At 42.0% G+C, this 21,020-nt stretch overlaps 1 protein-coding gene across 1 annotated transcript in view; it reads left to right on the top strand.

Annotated features, from left to right (window-relative positions):
• The window catches only part of FHIP2A (FHF complex subunit HOOK interacting protein 2A), a 256,893-nt gene extending 236,350 nt beyond the window's left edge, over nt 1-20,543 (top strand). The window contains exon 17 of the mRNA XM_069239277.1: nt 14,328-20,543. Coding sequence (XP_069095378.1) covers nt 14,328-14,433 — 106 coding nt within the window. The 3' untranslated portion in view covers nt 14,434-20,543. The remainder of the gene's footprint in view (nt 1-14,327) is intronic.
• Nucleotides 20,544-21,020: the final 477 nt, after the last annotated feature.

The raw sequence follows: 21,020 nt of genomic DNA, 5'->3' as shown, positions 1-21,020 counted from the left end.
CTAAGTTAAGCCTGATTGCCTTTGTGCCAAGTTACCAGAGGGTGAGGGCAGGTTAATTTAGTGGCTTTTGTGGTTCACCGACATGGATTGTGGTTGTTGCATGAAAAGTTCAAACACTTCCCTCAACCAGCAACCCAGTTTCAACAACGTACCATTCAAATGACATTATTATTACATATAATTAACTACCTTTTCTTGATTTAAACATACAGTGAAAAAGAGTGAAATAAAAAATAACTGGATTCCTGAGGATCGACTTAAGACTATTTCATAGTCTTGTGTCATTCAGCAGTGATAAAAGATGGGGTCTAGACGTATCTATTAAACAGGATGTTGCAACAAAACTCAAAGGAAGTGGTTTAGGACTACTCTAATCATGAATTCAAAACACAAAATAAAAGGCGCAGTGATGTAGTTGCATGCATAATGGCATGCATGCTGCACCACGCTTGCATGTGCCTACGAACTGATACTAGTCCTATTTTTTTCTTTTTACTTATGGATCTTATGTGGCTCGGTAAATAACAAAAAATGAAAGTGAACAAAACAAAGAGGAAGAGAAGGCACTGAATCAGAAGCAACCACATGTGAGTGGCAATAAAGCCAACCAGTGATTAGCAGTGTGCAGGCTGTAAGCTCACTGTAAGTTCACAATAGGTCTTTCACAACCAGACAGCTTGTGCTGTTTAGTAGGCGAGACTTAAAAAGAGGACTATTAATACCAAGTCTAATTGAGTTCCTGGTTTAAATTAACGTTTTTAAAAAGTTATAAGGAATATTCATTATGATTGTCCCTCCTTAAAAATGGATAGGGTCAATGACCTTTTTGTAACAGCAGACGATCTATAGCTTATCACAATGATGTACTAACTTTAAAAGTGTCTGTTCGCAAGTAAGAGGCCACAGAATGATACCTCAGCCAGTGAATAGGTCCGTTTATCAATGAAAAAGTGTCCTTAATTTAATTGGAGTGGTGGATCATCTATCCACATACTACAAGGGTCTAAGCCGCTGAGAACGTTTTTTAAGACTGGCATTTACTTCCTGCTACATAAACACGTTGCAGAGGTTGTGCTACTGGAACGGAGATGTCACATGTAGCCTGTGGTTTCTCTTTCATGATGCAGAAAAGGCTAGAATGGCATGGACTCATTAAACAGTATGATGGTATGTGTGTCACTCTTGTCTCAGGACCTTCTTGATGCTTACTTTCAAATATGTTATCATCCAAAATACAAGATGAGCTCACATTTCAGATGAACAAAACCATTACCAGTTAGGTTTACTTCTGTTGGTTCTAAAATTGGTACCAAGTGTGTTTGAAAGGTGCACTCTTCTTAAAAAAGCATAGGCCTGGCCTACTGGCTGTTAAATGTAGGCCTGAGTAACAAGCTGAGAAGTTCATCAATAGTTTCTTGAAGAAAACCACAAGGAAATCGGTATGGCAGACTTGCAATCTCAAAGTGAACAGCATCATAACAAGCACTGGCAAAGCAAATCAGTTTGGTGTTGGCTGCAAGCATCTTGGCTTTATCAATACTTGTTGTGCCTTGTGGTTTTTGTAAAACTTTGTTGGGGCAGCTATAGCCCTTTGCATTTATAATAAAAGATAACACTGCCTAAAAGCAAAAATATTTGTTGTTTAAAAGAAAAACACCCAATGCTTTAGTCCGTGGCACTGAAGAGAACAATGTTGTTTGTGGATGTGCTACTTGTGGAAGAGCAGAATGCGTCACTCACAGTAAAGTTAGCAAGGGGCACAAGTGCACCCACGCACGGCCTCATGCCGCCTGTTGTAGTGAGCAGAAGAAAAATGTGAGTGATACTACAACAAACCAATGGAAGAGGGCTGGGTGAAAGCATCTACAAATAAGTGTAATAAATATATAATTTTAGTAAAATCACAATGCCTTGGCTAACATGCATAAAGTGACCCTTCTAGTAATGAGTTGGACTTAAGCGTCAACCAGGGATTTAATAGCTCTGTTTGGGCATCTGTCCTGAATTATGACAGTTTCAGCCTGAACGTTACTAATGCAAGCCCATATAAGCCACTGGAAATGATTATCAGAGCCTTTGGCAGACAGAATGCAGATTAATTAACAAAGGCATAATCACTTTACTAGAGGTGTTGACCTTTGTCAATATGGAACCATTCCCACCAATCTCATTGCAATTGGGCAGAGGTGATAGGTACCTCCTTTTTAATGGTATCTAAAGCTTGTGGAGGAAATGTTAACATAAAAGGATTTAATGAAAACGCGTCACATTTCATAGGCCTGAGAACCTGACGTGCCAAACAAGTAGTACTTACCAGCACTAATAATTTAAGATTGTGGTAAACAGTTCACCTGTCATGTTAAGTATCAAGGAGCACAGTATTCGTTTTTTTTGTATGAAGGTTTAAATCGTGTAGTAATATGCCAGTAAGAACAACTATCCAAAAGAAAAAACAAGAAGATGGACAGTTGAAGCAGAGATAGTTTTTGCTTGCACAAATAGAAAAGGACTACGTAGAGGAATACATCTTGAAATACAGACTCCTCTTGGGTATATCTGTTTATCTCAGCAAAGAAAATGAATTGTCAGCAGTTCACCTCAAGTTTAGCAGAAAGGTTGTTCTAAAACAGTTGGCTCTTTATACTGCGATGGGAAGATTTGTCTTGATCACATAGAAACACTGGTAAATCGAAAATATTCCTTTAAACGGTCTCGGTCCGGCAGGTGTGCTTTGGCTGGTGAGGTCACTAGACACTTGTAGGGCCCGAATATCTGTTATTTCCACATATTTGGAAGATACTTTACAAGGGCCAAAGGTGTATAAACCTTGCAGCGTATCACCTGAAGTACTACAGTTTAGTCCTGTGCTGCACAGAAAGGGAAAAAAGTGTATTAAATTAGCAATCTTAAGAAATATTGCCATTTCGTCTTTTTTGGCAAGACTGTGTTCATAGCAATCCTATTTGAGGTCAAAGTACTAGTGGTTCGAGTGATGTTGTTGGAGCCTGCAGCATCAGTCCGTGTAATTAAGAGACGCACTCTATTGTATGTTATTTTAACAAACTATACCAAAAAGCAATTTGAGTGTATGCACTTAAAATCTCAAATATTCTTCATGGAAGAACACATGATTCGTTTTTCTTCTTAACACGGGGCAGTTGAGTGAACTCCTGGTGTGACTGATTGACTGGCTGTTCATAACTCTTCTCGTAAGTTAATTCTTTAGGTTATGCAATATTCCATGTTAAACATGGTCTTTTGCGCGTGGATTTCTCACAGCCTTCTGCAGACTTTCTAAAATTTTCCTTGGGATAACAAAGAAGTCTCAGGGTCTATATCAGATGTCTAAAGAATGGGGGAGAAAATAAAGGTTGTGACATACATCAGTGGATGCTGAAGAAAGGCGTGTAAACTTATAATTGTAGAGTTGAAACTCTCTTTACAGAGGGGAAGCAGCATCGGTGGTTTTGTTAAATAACCTGAACAGTACACAGCAGCAGAATAGCAACATCTAGCTTATCGTCTACTTTCTGTAATCGGTAACGCTTGAGTCGGCCAAGCTGTCTTTAAATATCTCTGTGGAATTGAATGTGTTAAAGATTAAATACTGCCGAAAGGAAACACGTTTACCTCGAACACAAGATCTTCAGTATGGATTTATTTGATAGATTAACACAAACCCTATTAGATTATCGACCATTTTCATAGTAGAGTATTATTTCTCCAGTCTTATTTATGTTCAAGGAATCTTAAAAGGACATCGTGGATGAGACCCTCTGAGAGAGCTCTCGTAGTCTGAATGAGTCGCTGCGCTCCTAATTTGCTTAAAACCGCAACACTGCTATGGTTTGCCAATGCTCACGGTTCTCTGCTTGATAAAGGTGCTCAGAAGAAGAAAAATATGTTTAATGTTTAAAAGACACAAACTCCTAGTCATTTTACTTTCCAGCTTACGGGACGTTTCCTCTTCCCTGATACTAATGCATATTCTCCATTATGATGGATACTTCTGTATCAGCCAACGATGTTTGAGGGAGTTCTGGTAATCTTAGTTGGAGTGTTCATCGTTTACTGCCTTTCTTGCTACATCTCGGCCAGATACATGCCAATAGGCTGATATGTGCCTTTCCACCCTCTCTATGGGATGTTTGGTGAATTCTCTGCAGCTGAATTGCTCACTGTGAAATCCCTGCTGTGAATTTGCCCCAGTGAATTTCCAGCAGGGTGCCTTGCAGGGATGAAGAAAAGAGGGGTGCCTCTTGCAGACCAACCCCTAGTCAATCTGAAGAAGCCCCTCTAGGTTTCACTTGGCTGCCTTACCAGGGTAACTTGCACTGTCAAGTGGATGTCAGTGCCAGATTCTGCAATTTGCCACTGGCAGGATGTATGTGTTAGTAAAGTAAGGAAAGGGAGGGAGTTTCCAGAGGGCAATTGTGGGCGAGATAAGTCTGCAGTGATAGTGTTTATTGCAAGAAGCAAGTTTGCACTTAATACAGATTCCTTACACTGGTTTTGGCAGATCAGGCATTTATCATGGACAATCTTTTTTTCCCATTTAACCCTCTGACTTGGGTCTTAAAGTTATATCAATTCAAATGGAGTGGAAAGACTACTGCTTTGTTTGGTTAGGAGTGAGAAACTTCCTAGCTATCATAACAGAAAGTTAAAAATCTGTAAAGGACACGGAGCCGAGGATTATGCTATACTTTCTTCACTTTTTATTCACAGGCGCCATTTTAACTAACGACCGAAGACTTCATTTCCCATGAATTTAGGGAAAAAGTAAAGAACAACCTTCCAATTAGCACTTAGGGACCCCTTGATAATCCTGTCCCTGTTGATGCCTCCTCTTTCTTCCTGCGACAAAAACCAGATAACGTAATCTTCCATTCAGATCCTTCCGATCCTGAGGAAAATTAAACAACATGCCAGTGAACCCTATGCCTGTCTGTATATGGCATTTATGCATAATTTTTCACCAGGCACCACATAAAACCAAAAGTAAAACCACAGACAACACATGTTTCAACAATCATGTACAGTTTGACATATGAAATGTATTAGTGTACCCACCTCTATGAAACAACCTTCCTTTCCGTGGGGTGGGTGTATACTTGTGAACCGTTGGGTGGTCTGATCCTCACCTACGTGTCCTAAATAGAATTTAAAAATTCTGTTACGATAGCTAGGACATTTTTCATTCTATGTCAGGACCTCAGGCAAGAATTATGTTAGTTTAAAGCTTGTCCACGACCAGTAATGCAATGCTGGGGACTGGTTTAAAGTAGAGCCTCTTAAAGGAAGAATCTGAGGATCAGTCTGCCGCATTGAGGCTATCTTCCATTCGAGCCTCTTTGAGGCCATGGCTCTTCTGACAGAGTGAGCACCAAACACCTTAATATCAATGCCAGCTTCTTGCATAGCCCATCTGACCCACCTAGTGAGGATATGAGAGGATACCACTTTATGCAGTTTTTTGAGGGGTGTCAGAAGTTCCATTCACCATGGGATGGATATCTGCCCTCATAATTTCATAGCTTTTAATACAATGTACTGCACAGAACTTTGGGGAATCTGGAAAAGAAGGATAAGAAACCACACATGATCACTATTCAGGTTACACTATTAATTTGACTAAATACCTAATTTATATCCTGACAGGACAGACGCTAAGATTGCCTCGGAGTTGCGAGATTAGCTTCGCAAGCAACAGGTTCAGATACCTCTGATTTCACGTCACCACTGACCCGAATCTGTTCTATAACAGAAAATCTACTGTCTTTAAAGCAGGATGTCCAGCACTGGCAGTCCTTGCCACTGACTCTGCTGGGCATAGTAGTTCTTTTAAAGATGGGGTTGCTGCCTCGTTTTCTCTACGCCTTGCACAACGCACCTTATCCAGTCCCTGTGACTTAATTTGAATATACATTTGCGATACAGAGCAAGGTTAGGATGCTCCTCTGGGATGGTGGTCCAGCGTCCACAGCTCTTAACATACTGAGGAGAGCATGGTATGATGGCAGGATTGCTGACTCCGACATACAAAACTACTATTAGGCAGCACAACTCACCACCATAAATCAATGGGCACACAAAAGGACTGATGACCCCGCGTTTCCAGCAGATAAATAACATATGCAACCACTGGGATACCTCAGAGCCCTATACATGAACCTATGACGGGTCTACCCCAACGACCCAGTGGCCCTAGCGATCCACAATTGGCACACAGCACTTTGACCTTGCCACTCCAGCCAAGTGCACAATCATGCCACTACTTTGTGGGACTATGTGACTCTTGGCACTCTAGGAACGCAACCTGGATTTGCATAGTGGGATCCAAATAGGACTATCCTGACTGGGGTATCTGTGGGAACACAGAGACATTATCTCATTTGCGGACGTACAGCAAGAATAGCTATTCGCCCCAACCGAAACTTTTCACTACTTACAAGTTAGGCATGCACTTCAGACTGTACTACCCAAGGTAAACGACATTCCTGAGTCCTCAGCACTAGAGGATCAGTTGTTACACGACACTATGCCCTGCAAAGCAATTCCCTCACATATAAAAACTGATAAATAACTTGCCGGAGATGCTCAAGTGTTTGCGGGAGCGGTGGGACTGGAACCTGGGGGTCTGGAGGATGACAAACGGCTTGAAGTCTTAGCTTCCCGAGGGAGATAGCCTTGAGGTTCCACCTTGTGCAACTGAAGATTCTCCACCGGTCTTATTTTGCATGTACCACTATGGTATGAATAAGGAAGGCAACTGACTCAAGTTGCCGTCGACAGTGTGGCATCCAAGGTACCTTCTTTCACACTATCTAGAGTTGCTCTGTGATACAACACTTTTGGCAATCAGAGGTTGCATGCATGAATGATCTGTGTGAGAGCAGTATGGCAACGCTAGCTAAATGGTGTCTACTTAATGTTTTGGACGCTACTGACATGAACCGTATGGGGCAAACTTGGATGACCTTTGGTCTGGCAGTAGGCAAATGTAATATTGCTTGGTTACAGGGGGTGTCACAGGCACCACAAGTGCAGAACTGAAAGAGGAGCATGGATTGGTGCATGTTGACCGAGAACGTGACATGAAAGCTGTGGATGTCGGCAGAAATGTACTAAGATTTGGGGGAAGTGGAATGACCACAGAGAGGGTCTCATCATTTTCTATGCAGGAACAGGACTGGGGATTTTTCCATCTAACTTTCTTAATCCTGTTGTTGCACTCTGAAAAGTGGAATGACTGAAGGGTGGAGGAGTGAGAAGGTCTCAATATTGTGCACTCTGTAACTTTTAAGCCATGTCAAGCTATGATACCATGGGACCTATTTGTCTGCTTATCGCTTGCTTTGTTTCTAATAAATAGATCTTTAACAAAATGTTTTAAAAGAAAGAAACCACACGTGTATTGCATTTTGTTCTTCTTGAAATGTGGAAAGTAACCCCATCCCGGATGAATACTCACCCCGTAATATCCAGTGGTCTGACATCTGAAACTCATCAACATGACAACAAATAAGAGGGTAGCCAATTTTGCCGAGATCTCCAGCCTCGAAAGATACTTATTGGATTGCTATGACAAGAAGAGATTGAGGCCCTTATTGATGTCCCACAGGGCCGAATATCTGGAGGGAGGGAGGGATAGTTGAATTCCCTGCAGAAGTTTCCTTACCAAGTGGTGTTCCCCTACCGGATGATTACCCACCGGCACATGGCCTGCTGTTATAGCCAACCTGAAAGTGTTAATGGATCTATAGGTCAGTCCGTCAGGGGCCAGGGAGGCAAGAAAATTCAGGATATGAACAGTCTGTCCTCACGGGATCCAAGTATCATTGGTGACACAAGTCCAGCCATCTTGCTCAAGCCAATTTATACCTCATGATGGTACTTTCAGCCCATGTCTTGGAAAGGAGAGATTAACATTGGCTTGAAAGTCCTGGGACTTTCCAGCATTCCCTCCATGTAATCCTCCATGCCATAAGAGACAGAGACCCCTCTGTTATTGGGTGGTGGCAATCCCACTCTGGATCCTGGAGAAGGTCCAGAAAGAGGGTTAGACGAGTTGGAAAATCCAAAGAAAATGTGAGTAGTACCAGATACTAGACTTGTGAACTCCATATCAGAGTCACTAGCCCCTTTTCCCCCTGCTGTCTCCATACTTGGGCCAAGAGGCGCATTATTGAGAACAGAAGGAAAGTGTACCCCTGCTACAGATGCCAGTCCTGGAGAAAAGCATCTATGGCAATCACCGTGAGACCCGGCCGCCAGCTAAAGTACCTGGGAAGGTGGTGGACCAGGGAAGATGCAAAGAGGTCCACGCAGAATGGGCCCCACCAGGCATGAAGGGCTTGGAAGGCAGATGGATACAGAGGCCAAAGGCTTCCTTCTCGCACACAGAGGGAGTGCAGTTCTCACAGATGTCCCGAGCCAGATCCAAAAGGCCTTTAGAGTGCGTACCACTCAAGTATTTATGTAATGTACAGCCGCCACGTAGTCCATCTTAAGGAGAATGCAGCATTTCGTTTTGTCCTTAGTCCAACACTGAACCGCGAATAAGCCCGCCAACAGTTCTAGGTAGTTGATGTGTAGGGATCTTTCTTGAGATTACCATTTTCTGCCTGTGGAGAATTGCCCACATCACGCACCCTAACCCTTGCCACTGGCGTCAGATTCTATAAATACGTCTGGAAGGGAGACAAATATCGCTTTACCATTCCATGCTTCCATTTGGGCTAGTCACCACTGTATCTCTTCCCGAGCTTCCTCTGGTAATTATACTATTTGAGAGTACATGAGTCCTCGCAGGAGGTGAGGAGCTTTGAGCCTTTGCAAGGCCAGTAATGAAGGGGCCAAGGGAAAATGGTCTGGATTAGGGATGACAGTCCCACCACTCTTGCAATCTGTAATAGAGAGGTGTGGGGTTTGGAAATCATTCAGCGTAGTTAGTGTCTGATCTTGTTCATTTTTCTCTAAGGCAAGTTGAGGGTGAATCAAACAGAGTCTACCACAAAACTCAGAAACACTAGAAATTGTGTAGGAGCGATGACCAACTTCACCCTACCGCATGTGGGACAAGATCACCACAGAACGACTAAACTCCCAACTGGCTCACAACCCCCCCCCCCCCCCCACACCAACGACCCCAACACAGGAGCACACAACCTCTCCAAATGGATCACCACCTACGCAGACACACTAGCCCCCCTCAGAAAACACATCGCCACCCGCAACATCAAGAACGCCCCATGGTTCATCCCCGAATTCCAAGACTCAAAGCGCAAATGCTGCCAAGCGGAGAAAATATGGCAACTAGAACCCTCCACAACCAACTTCTCCACCCTCAAAACCACCATTCGCACCCATCACCAACGCATACGCACCGCCAAAAGAGATCACTACAAGACACGCCTTGACAACAACTCTCAAAACAGCAAAGAACTCTTCACTATCATTAACGAACTTGCCGAACCCAAAGCCAGCACATACACCCCTCACACACAGAGCCCCTATGTGACCCCCCCTCCAACCACTTCCACCACAAAATCCTGGACATCCACAACAGCTTCATACCACACACACCCACCGCACACACCCCTCCCTCACCCAACCCAACCCCCACTCATGACCCCCCCCCCCACCACACTCACCACCTGGACCCCCACCACACACGAAGAAACCGAAAAAAACATGAACTCCATCCACTCCGGATCCCCCTCCGACACCTGTCCACATCGCATATACAACAAAGCCAGCCCAACCATCGCCCCCATACTCCGCGACATAATCAATTCCTCTTTCGACTCTGCCACCTACCCAGACCCCTGGAAGCACGCGGAAATCACAGCTCTCCTAAAACAAAAAAAACAAAGCTGACCCGGAGATCTTCTCCAACTATCGCCCCATCTCCCTCCTCCCTTTCCCCACCAAGGTTGCAGAGAAACTAGTCAACACCCGCCTATCCCACTTCCTCGGAGCAAACAACACTCTTGACCCTTCACAGTCTGGGTTCCGCAAGAATCACAGCACGGAAACCGCCCTCATCGCATGCACTGACGACATCAGGACCAAAGTCGACAAAGGCGAGACCGTCGCACTCCAACTCCTAGACCTCTCCGCAGCCTTTGACACCGTCTGCCACCACACACTCCGCACACGCCTCCACAACATAGGAATTCGCCACAAAGCCTTAGACTGGCTCACCTCCTTCCTCACCGACCGGACCCAGAGAGTCTGCCTCCCACCTTTCCACTCCACCACTTCCAAGATCATCTGCGGAGTCCCCCAAGGGTCCTCCCTCAGCCCCACACTCTTCGCATCTACATGATCCCCTTACCAACATCCTCCAAACACACAGAATCACTATCCTCTTCTACGCAGATGACACCCAACTCATCCTCTCCCTCACCCGCAACCCCACCACTGCCAAAACCAACCTACACACTGCCCTCCTCGACACCGCCAACTGGATGACTACTAACCACCTCAAGCTTAACTCCAACAAAACCGAGATCATCATCTTCGGCCCCAACAAAACCACATGGGACGACTCCTGGTGGCCCACAGCCCTAGGCCCCGCACCCACCCCTGCAAACCACGCATGCAACCTCGGCATCATCCTGGACCCCTCCCTCTCAATGACCCAACAAATCAACGCCGTCACCTCCTCGTGTTTCAACACACTTTGCACGCTGAAAAAAACCCTTCAAATGGATTCCCATAGAGACCAGAAAGACTGTCACCCACGCACTCATCAGCAGCAGGCTAGACTACAGAAACGCCCTCTACGCCGGCATCACACTCAAACGCAAACTCCAGAGAATCCTGAACAAAACCGCCCGCCTCATCCTGGACCTCCCTCGCCATGAGCACATCTCATCACACCTCAAATCCCTTCACTGGCTCCCCATCGACAAGAGGATCACCTTCAAAATCCTCTTCCACGCGCCCAAGTCCCTCCACAACGCCAGCCCAACCTATCTCAATGAGAGTGAACTTCCACACTCACAACCGACACCTCCAATCTGCCGACCTCGCTCTCGCCACAGTCCCCTGCATCAAATGCACCACCATAGGAGACAGATCCTTCTCCTACCTCGCCCCCAAGGCCTGGAACTCCCTCCCCACCGACCTCCGCAAGACCACCTGCTTTTCAGAAAGAAACTCAAGACATGGCTGTTCGAACAGTGACCCCCCCCCCCCCCCCCAAAGCACCTTGAGACCCTCACAGGTGAGTAGCGCGCTCTATACATTTTTTTGATTGATTAACTCCAGAGAGTATCCCAAGGGAGTTGCGGGTCGGTCAGGAGTCAAGATGCGCTGCACGAGTACTTCTGATCTTGCAACGCCCTCTAGTGGCTGGAGTCCCGAGCCCCGAAGAGCAATGAAGGGATGAGAAGAGGCCACAGAGGAGCGACAAGTTCCTGCGGCTGCGCTATGAAAGCAATTAACATTGGCACAATATATAATACACTAGCAATATTAGCCATCCAAAGAATACATAATATTGAACAAAAAAGTGTCCGGAAAGCACGTATCTGGGCTGCTGGAGCAGCAAATAAAGAGAAGGCATCAACAGAGACAAAGGACTATCAAGGGGTCCCTAAGTGCTGACTGGACATTTGTTCTTGACTTTTTCCCCAGGTTCATGGGAAATGAAGTCTTTGGTTGTTGGTTAAAATGGCTGCTGTTAATAAAAAGTGAAGAAAGTACAGCATAATCCCCTCCTCTGGCCCGGTCATAGAATTATGAGTAAGGGTGGCTTATGAAAAGTCATAGAAAAATCCATGTGTATTCAGTCAGTATAATGTCCTTTGAGACAATGGTCCATTTGGTAGACACGCAGCACATTTTCGCATTGCCTCATCTTGTAATTTGTTAGTTATTAAACGACTTGTTGCATTACCTTTTCATTCTGTCACAGCAGGAAAGGCCTGCTACAACATCACAACTAACATGTTTAACAGTGGTGCCATACTAACAGCCAATGTCTCTGCTGCTTTTTGAAAGTGTACGTATTTTTAATCCATAATTTTGTTGTTTTGAAGGGACTTCCCTGGATTTTTCATGATTTTTCATGGCACACACAGTTGAAAATTCGTCTTTTTTTAAAAAAAAACTCTTATCTGGTGGGTTCGAAGGGGTGACTTGTGTGTGGGTTCAATAAGAAAGATGACATCTGGTTCTGAACGATATATACATATGCCTTTAGAGCAGCAGACATCATAACAGTTGTCCAGCCAATCTATATAGCAACACCTGCGAAAGGCCTGGCACCAAAGTTCGCTTTTAATGCAATTTAAATACAGGAGAGGACAAGTGGGCCAGATTGCACTGACACTTTAGCTTTGAGATATATTGTGGTTTACCTTACTGTAATTTTTAACTTTTTTTCACATTGCACAAATTGGCCAGTGCAAAATTGCCTTTACAGTTGCGCACTTTTTAACCTCTCCTTGTGCCGACAGTCATACTTGCATTATCAGACTGATTATCTAATACTAATGTCTGGTTGCACATGTTATCTCTCTCGTGGGCCAACATGGCTTGTGCGCTACCTAGTTGTACCTTTTGACAATGGATCTTACCCACTGATATCCACCCATTGTCCTGTCATCAGTCTGCCATTAAGCACCCGAGTCCAGTCTCTTCCATTTTTGTTCTTTTAAAATGTGGGGTGTGCAGGCTAAGCAGAGTAGCATTTTGAATCTCATTCCTGATGACAGCGATGCTTTCAAAATGGTGTGTTGTCACAAGGAAAACTTAACGTATTGTTATGCGACAAACACATCGCTTCTGCAGAAATAATGTTACTTTCGCGTTTCCTGGTATGTGTGATAAGTTTGTGAATTAGTGAAATTTACGAGCTTCTTTGATAAACAATAAACAATCATTTTCTCCTTGATACCACCATGTGGCCATACATGCTAGACAAAGCATTTCTAGTAAGTCAGTTTGATGATAGAATTGATGTGACGTCCTGTAAAAGATCTTTTGGTTTTGCATTTAATATTAATTCATTTCTTAATATTTAACTTTATATCCATCGTGATGATGTCACGAAAATTGTAGTTGATGATGAAATGTGTATATAGGTGTCATTAGCCCTAGTTGCATTTTAGTTACTTAGTCGATCCCCACGTGATGTACTTCTAAATTGTATAATGTTTACGTTCGTGTAAAATAACACTGGGAACCAGGATCATTCATGAGTGACATGGGACGGTCAAAGGAGCTGACCCTGTAAATTACCTGATTCTGTAAGGAATAAAGGGACAATTTTGTGGCAGTTTCTCTGATCATCCCTTCTTTCAGTTTGAGGAAGCATTCATTGTTACATACCAGAAGAGGCTAATCAATAAAACAAACATTAGCACAGCCAATCGGTTGCCATTAAAAGGCAAGTGTCCGCCTGTTGTTTTTGCCAATATTTGTGTGCATTGGGGCTGTTCTGACATGGCTGTGGGCCAATGCGGTACTGTAAAAACCAGTGTGACACTATATGTAAGCTTGCATGTGTAGTGACGTAAATGCAGGTATATGTGCACGTCAGCTAGAATGATAAAGATGGCTCTTTTACATACATCATGACATACTGTTCGCCATTTCGACTTTCACCTTTCTAACATGGGCAAAGAAAAATGGCAAATAAAAAAAAAAAATCATGCGAGGGCATCAAAGATAAGCAAGTGGCCGAGTGGGACTAGGGAGTGGAATACGAATCTGTAGGCTGGTGGGGAAGCATTGGGGCACAACAGTTTAGCAGGATCAAGGGTGTAGGATTGAGAACGCAGACATAGCAGAAAAGTCAACTTTAAAAATGAAAAATAAATATAAACATTTTCCAATTAATTTAATAGCAGTGTGTGTGGGAACTAAAACGAAAAAAGCCAGTGTCTAAAGCCTGCTAGAACACAGCAACCAATAGCTCAAATAGACTGTCCAAAAGCCTCTTTCTGTATGTATGTGTATGTTGTGTGGTAGCTTACAACATTGGCTTTCGTCAGACAGCTAATAACTCAAAAAAGAGCACACAAATAAAAGAGACTATATACATGGCTACCTTTGGCAAATACTGTCTTTGATCTTTTTGTAGCAGTGACTGAAGCAAATATTCTTCCAAGGTGAAAAACTTTGTGATGGCTAATCAAGCCATACACCCTTCTGCAAATAGATCAACTCCACATCTCAGTCAAGGGCACTAGGTGTACTGAGAGGTTCCAAACAGTGGTCCCTGTTACTAGGCTGAGTGAAGCATAAGACTGTCTGTTGTAGATTTAATGCACTCCGGATGACCTTATTTGTCACTTTCTCTTTTCTAGTGTCGACCACATGACCTTGTTGGAGGGCGTGATTGTGCTCGAAGAGTTCTGCAAGGAGCTGGCTGCTGTAGCTTTTGTCAAGTACCATGCAACAACCTCACAGTGAACCTCAATGAAGTAACTGGGATGCACACCGTGTGCTGCTATCTCTGGAGTATAACTTTCTCTCAGACAAGAAAGGATTTGTCCTTAAGTATTCATTCATGAGAGCATCCTTTATTGAAGGTCATATTTCTTTCTCCCTTTGCTGGCTCCGGAACATGTAGCAAACATAAGGACCATCTGCTATTTCACAGGATGCAATTAAAGACTTGAGGAAACGCCGATACAGTTTTTTTTAAAACTGTTTAAAGAATAGTTGGGGCTTCTCTGCATGCCCCCTGTTCATTTTTATTGTTTTATCAAACTTTTTATGTCGTATGTCATTTGAGGATATTCTGCAGCTTAAATATGTCATCTTTTATTTGTTTTAAAAAAAAGAGAAATTGTTAAATTAAGTTTAAAAGAGTTTTTTATGTTTTCAGCTTAATTCCGCAGGTGAAGTAGAGACATGCGTGCATTTCAGCGGTTTGAACGTGGTAAAAGGAAGATTTTGAAAAAAAGAAATCGGGGGGGTGTGGGGTGGGGGTGATTTTCCCCATTGACTTACTTACATTAAACAGACACTGATTTTAGATATAACACACCTAAAAAAAAAAGCCTTTTTGGGCTTTAAAAATCGTGTGTATCCTTTCTGATCGGGTCTGTTGGCATGTATCGAAGTGTGAGGCAGAGTGCAAATTATGTTGGAATATCAGTGAAGGGATTTGTCATGAAAATTGTTTATAGATGTCAGGTAACATCTGTGTTTTGATATTTACTGAAACAACCAAAAGTTCAGTCTATATAACAGAGGGCAGTTGATGAAAGAGCCCTTGAGCAGAACTGAAAAACACAGTGCCACATTTGTCTACGACGTGTGGGGATAATGAATGTGGATACACTTTTTGTATGCACAGAAATGTTCATAACCATTTTCTGACAATTAGAAATACTTTTGTGTTATTAATCGATTCCTAAACTAGTTTCATTTTTTCCACTATTCTAAACCAAATGGTTTGATCAATTCTAGGTTTCACAATATTAAGAAAAGGATTATCATCCACTATAATCCTTGTAGCTCCTATTTGGTTCTTTACCATGTACAATGCTTTCATACCATCAGCTCTAATCCCCCGTTAATGCAGGGTACAAGTTGGCTTTCTTGATATTTCCATCAGTTTCTCACTTACAGTGCATTTTTAAGTTCTAGGAGAGAGCCAGTGCTGCTGTTTTTTCCAAACTGAAAACACCACCAACATTTTTATTGAAAAGATTAAAAATAAATCTTGGATTTGATGTGAGCAAACTATTTGATTTACTCGTCCAAATCAAAAAGTTAATTGCAATGTTAACAATGTTCTGTGAAAAGACATAATTCATGACTGCTGCTTCCTATCCATAATTGTCCCTTTGCAGATGTGTGTAAATGAGACATTACGATGGCATAACCACCATACTAGTAATTGAGAAATATGTCTGTAGAATGCCCTCACCTTTGCTACCATGTAGGATTTCCCTATTGAACTTTTGAGTTGTCTGTGTGACAACCGTGAGGCTGTAAGAAGATAAATGCCGTTGCTGGTGAAGGGACCTACACCCTTGCTTGTTGGCATCTCCAAGGCTCTGTCCTTGGTCCCATTCTCTTCACTTGACACAACACCTCCCCTGGCCACATCAGCTCTTCATTTGGCTTCGATCACCTATATGCTCATGACACCCAATTCATCTATTTGTTCCTTGCTCTCCCCTCCTGTCTTCAATCTCGAATCTGTGAAAGCATTACTACCACCTATGACTGGATGGCTCTCTTGCTAAACCCCTTCAGAATAGAAGCCCTATACTTTCATGCATCTGTTAGTCAATCGCCCCTAGCCCTGTTTCTTCTGACGTAAACAACTTTACTGTAAAGCCATGAACCTAAGTGTAGTTTCTGATACCAAGATACGGCTTGAACTGTTAACTTTTACAACGGCAACCACATCCCAAAAATACCTGCAAAATGTGTTTTCACCTTCTCTTCTGTGTAGGCAGAGCACTCAAGACCAGGATCAAATAAGGCAACAACCTCTTAGCGAGCCTTCCACAGCACACTTGTATCTGTTTTCCACGTTCCCCACTACACCCTGATGGTTCTGTGGTAGGGGGAGGGGAAGAGAACAGCTAGATACAGGGTTGTGTAGAAACTGCTCAGTGGTGTTTACAACAAACCCCCCATAAGGCGCATTGGGTTGTATGCCTATGTCTGTTGCCACATCTATAGCCACATCCCTGTAGAAATGCACACATCCATTCACATGTATTGTTAAGTGAATGATTTCTGGTTAGCCATGTGGTACTTAATGTTTAATGTGTGGATTTTAATACGATTCTGGTATATGTGTGCCCGTTTTGGTTCTCCATTTGGGTGCCATGAGTTGTCAGAATGTAGAATCCTAAGAGTCAAAACCCTAACGCGTTTCTTTAGTGTTTAAAGCAAGAATATCAAATGTAGTCCGAAACTTGTTTAGTGGGATATCAGCAAAAGTGTTGTCTCCTGAGTTAAAAGGTTTCGTTTAAATTTGATATCAGGTTATATTCTGTTAAACAGAAATTTGAACTTAGAAACTGCATCTGTCTTCTGGGTAATAAGATGACTGTTAAATATTTTGTTAGATTGGTAAATTACGCAATGACACAGGATGGATAAAGATCCCTTTTAAATTAGACAAGCATGATGGCATCTCTTTTTCAGTTTGCAGAAACATATTTAATTATTTGTGGGGAATATATGTAAATCTTTTCTATAAAATATAGTAGTATTGCCATTTGTGTATAATATGCAGACACAAATATGTATATATAATGCAACAGTACTTTATTGTTTACATTGTGCAACTTTTTTGTTATGTGAATTCATTGTCTTGCATTTTTTTTGCACATGCAGATTATAATAGTTTTTGAGACGGAGTTCGAGAATTTTTTGAAGTTGCTAGCTTTTGAGACCAAAAAGAAGAAAGATTTTTATTTTTGTTCTGTGGATTACATCATTAAGAAACCGAAAGAAATGACTGGAGCTTCTAATTGAATCCATGTTCACATTATCACATGCCGCTTTCAGTGTTTGCTGCATGATTATGTCAGAGCAGCCACCACGTAGTATCATTGTTTTGGGGCCCTTTTGATTTAAATGGCGCATATTGGGGGCTTCACTTAGATGCACATTTTTGTAAATAGACTAATTTGTACAAATTCCATTTATGTCCGCTGTAGCTTTAGGTGTGAGATACTCTTTTTTTTAATGTAAAATACACAAGTAGATGCACCTCATCCACCAGAAAGAGCCTGATCTTCCAAGCACTCTACATTTTTTGTGGTAATATGAGCACATTTTATTCACCTGTGCAATACGAAGGCTGTGATGGGAATCCAGACTTCCGCCCAGTTTTCTTTCTCGCAGCCTGTATATATGTTTATATCGAGGGACAGGGGCGGCGTTTGCTTCTCTATTGTGACATTTTATCTTGCAGGGCACACGTGATCGGACACTTAATTCTGTGTAGAGATGTCCAGCTATATCAGTGCGATGCACCCAACTCGAATGTTAGGTTTCCAGCGGCTGGTGCTCCAGATATTCCCCCCCCATCATATCTCCTGAAATGTTCAGTGAAGTTACCTATGTTAAAACCACTGCAGTCATTGCATGTATTTATGTTATAGGTTACAAAGGGAATATCCTATTCATCTTATAATATCCCCATCTTCCGTCCCTGGTGATGCTTCTATTTTCATTAGATGTACAATGACATCCATGAGTATTACTTTGTTTTAAACGCTCTGATTGCCAGGTTACAGTGCTACTGTTTATTCTTGTAAAAATACTCATTGTATAACTATTCCTTTATGTTCATTTGTTTTTTCCATTCACGTGATGGGTGTTACACACCAGCACGTTACGCATGAAAATGTTGATTTTTCTCATGGTTGTTGTTCTCAGCCCTGCCAAACCTCAACCTTTAAATCTGCCTGTGAGACAACCACAGTAGTAACCCATACTACTTTTTTTCTTTAAAAAAAAAAAATCATAGTTATTATATACAGGCATTTGTTTAATGGTTTTGATTCATTGGTCTGTTAAATTGTGAATCATATTTTGCTTTTGCCCACCACAGTTTACTGCATAGGTCACTAGGCCAACCCCAGTATAGTCATTGGCTCTCTTCACTGTGAGTGTTAGCATTTTAAATAGTCCTCTTTAGTGGCAATACTCGCCGGCCAGTGTCTGCTTTCTTTAAAACAAAAAAAGACTACCTCTTCCTCTTACACACTTTTTAAAATTATTTTTTTAAACTTTTGTGAGGGCTCAGCAGCTCCTCAAACACTGCTAGCAGGCTGCTTGCTGATTCTTTTAATGTCTCATCCCGTCCAAGCACTGCTTTGGGAAGCCGCCCTTGAATGGAGTTTCCCATCCTTTACTTGAAAAAGTATCCTAACGCCATTGAAATATTGCCGCTCTTGACTACTCATCACAGGCATGAGTGGCCATCCTTGAATGGGTTTAGCCATAAAGTATAACAAAAATTATTCCAAGATGTTTACCTTGAATCTTCACATTATGTATATTCATAAGTGGTCATCAAAGAATACTTTGTTGTGCTTTTTCATTAGTTTTACTGTCCAACATGGCCGGCCAGATAATTTCTTTGAGCGGTAAACTAATAATTAACTGTGGTAAAGGAAACGAAGATTGGCAAAGCCAGACAATCTGTGACCAAGACCCTTAGGCTTTGCCAATGCTTGTGTTATTTGTGTGGGTGTGTCTCGTATATGACACAGTTGTGCTTACTTAAAAGTCTGAGAATAGTGCAACCTATCTCCCAATTGCAAAATATCATATAATGCTCTAATTGATGAACTCTGCTATTTCAAGACCTTAGCACAAAACATTGGTGCTTTTTCTAGCTGTTGTATAGGAAAATCGAGATTTTACAGGGGACACAGATGAGCACCTTAATTCTTGGAGGATGAAGAGGCCAAAAGATACAAGGGATTGGGACTCGTTGCAGTGTCTGATTTCTAAGTAGCATTGTTCCAAAGCTTAGCTGGGCATACTTGGAAAAGGAAGACCAAGGAACTACTCCCATCCTTATCTCTGTTGGTTGCCTTCATAAGTCTCAAAGCAGGACAAGGTCAGGAGCAGACACATATTTCCTGAATTCATGTCATGAAGGCTGTGTGTGCAGCATTCATTCAAATACTTTGGTCAGTTTGTCAGAAGGATCCAGGGCACATTTCGTCCTCTTCCAAGGTCATTTCCCTTTCAGTCGTTTAGAAGGCACGACTACAGAAATGGATAGCTGATGTTTCTCACATCTCCTTTTCATAGTATGCACTGTTGAGTGTTTAATTTGTTTCTACAAGTCTCGTGTATATTAGTGTGCTTACCAAAAGACTGTTTCCCCTACAGCAAAACCACGGAGAACTCAGACTTTGAATGAGCTGCTGCCCTGCTCTCTATGTTCTTCAGTCTTTGAGAAGTCCAAGAAGAGTAATGTATAGGTGTCGGCTCTATATCTTGAAATTCTTCCAAATAAAATACTGATGCATCCTGCCCTGTCCACAAACGTTTTTATAAAGATTATTTGTCCTAGTTAACTTAAATCCATGAAGAAGCAGTGCCACAAATAGTTTATTTGAATTTTTCCCTTTAATAAAATTCTCAAAGGGTACAATAATGTCTCATATCCCTGTGCATCTTGATAGTAAATTAGAGCTGAACAATGCAAAATATGCACATTTCTAACATTTGTATGCTTTAATATAAGGATGGTTATTTATCATAGTAAAGGTTTGTCACCTTAAAATGTTTTGAGCATAGTGAGATTTGATGCTTTCGAAACTGGAGAACACCGGTGACACAATGGAAAGGAAATCTTTGGACTTTGGAACACAGAAGCTCTGATTACGAACTTTTGAATGAATCTGAAAAGGAGTACTTGGTTGTGTGTTTTGTAGGAATAAATAACTGTATATAATAATTACTAGTTGCATGGCAGAGGTTGTGTGGGTTAAAGCTTCATATTTGTGAATGATGTATAATGTAAGTGATTGACAGCATAATCTTTGTGCCCTGTAAAATAAAACTTCAGTTATAAATTTCCCATTGTGTCCGTGTTTCTGCTTAAAGTTATAAGGCTGACATTTAAAGCCCATATCCTGATTCACATTGATTTTCTCCATGAAAGACTATAGGATAGCTATACAAAATCGCCCCACTGAAGTGACTTGCTGATGTTCCCTCTGTGTATTAAAAGTAGCATAGATATAATGCACTGAATAACCCATCCATCAAATTCTAAATCTGTCCCTAAATGCCTGTAAGCAAGTGTTACCCAGACTATGCAGTATAAGCAAATAACAAATTTATAAAACTCAAATAAGATTTGTTACACCCAATTCAATTCACCATTTGCATAGTCTAACATAACTATTTCACACATCCATTAAGTGTCTCCGACCCACAATCAAGTGGTTGGACTGTCTTCTCTGTCATCTTTTTGTATTAGTGTTTGGCTGTATACACTTTTTATAGACTAGAATGTTCTCGCACTCTCCTGCTTAATTCTTCTAAGTCAT

This window comes from Pleurodeles waltl, chromosome 6, assembly GCF_031143425.1.
Source record: "Pleurodeles waltl isolate 20211129_DDA chromosome 6, aPleWal1.hap1.20221129, whole genome shotgun sequence".
In the NCBI taxonomy this organism is placed as follows: domain Eukaryota; kingdom Metazoa; phylum Chordata; class Amphibia; order Caudata; family Salamandridae; genus Pleurodeles; species Pleurodeles waltl.
Note: the sequence above shows the minus strand (reverse complement) of the source record. Positions and strands in the feature narration are given on the sequence as shown.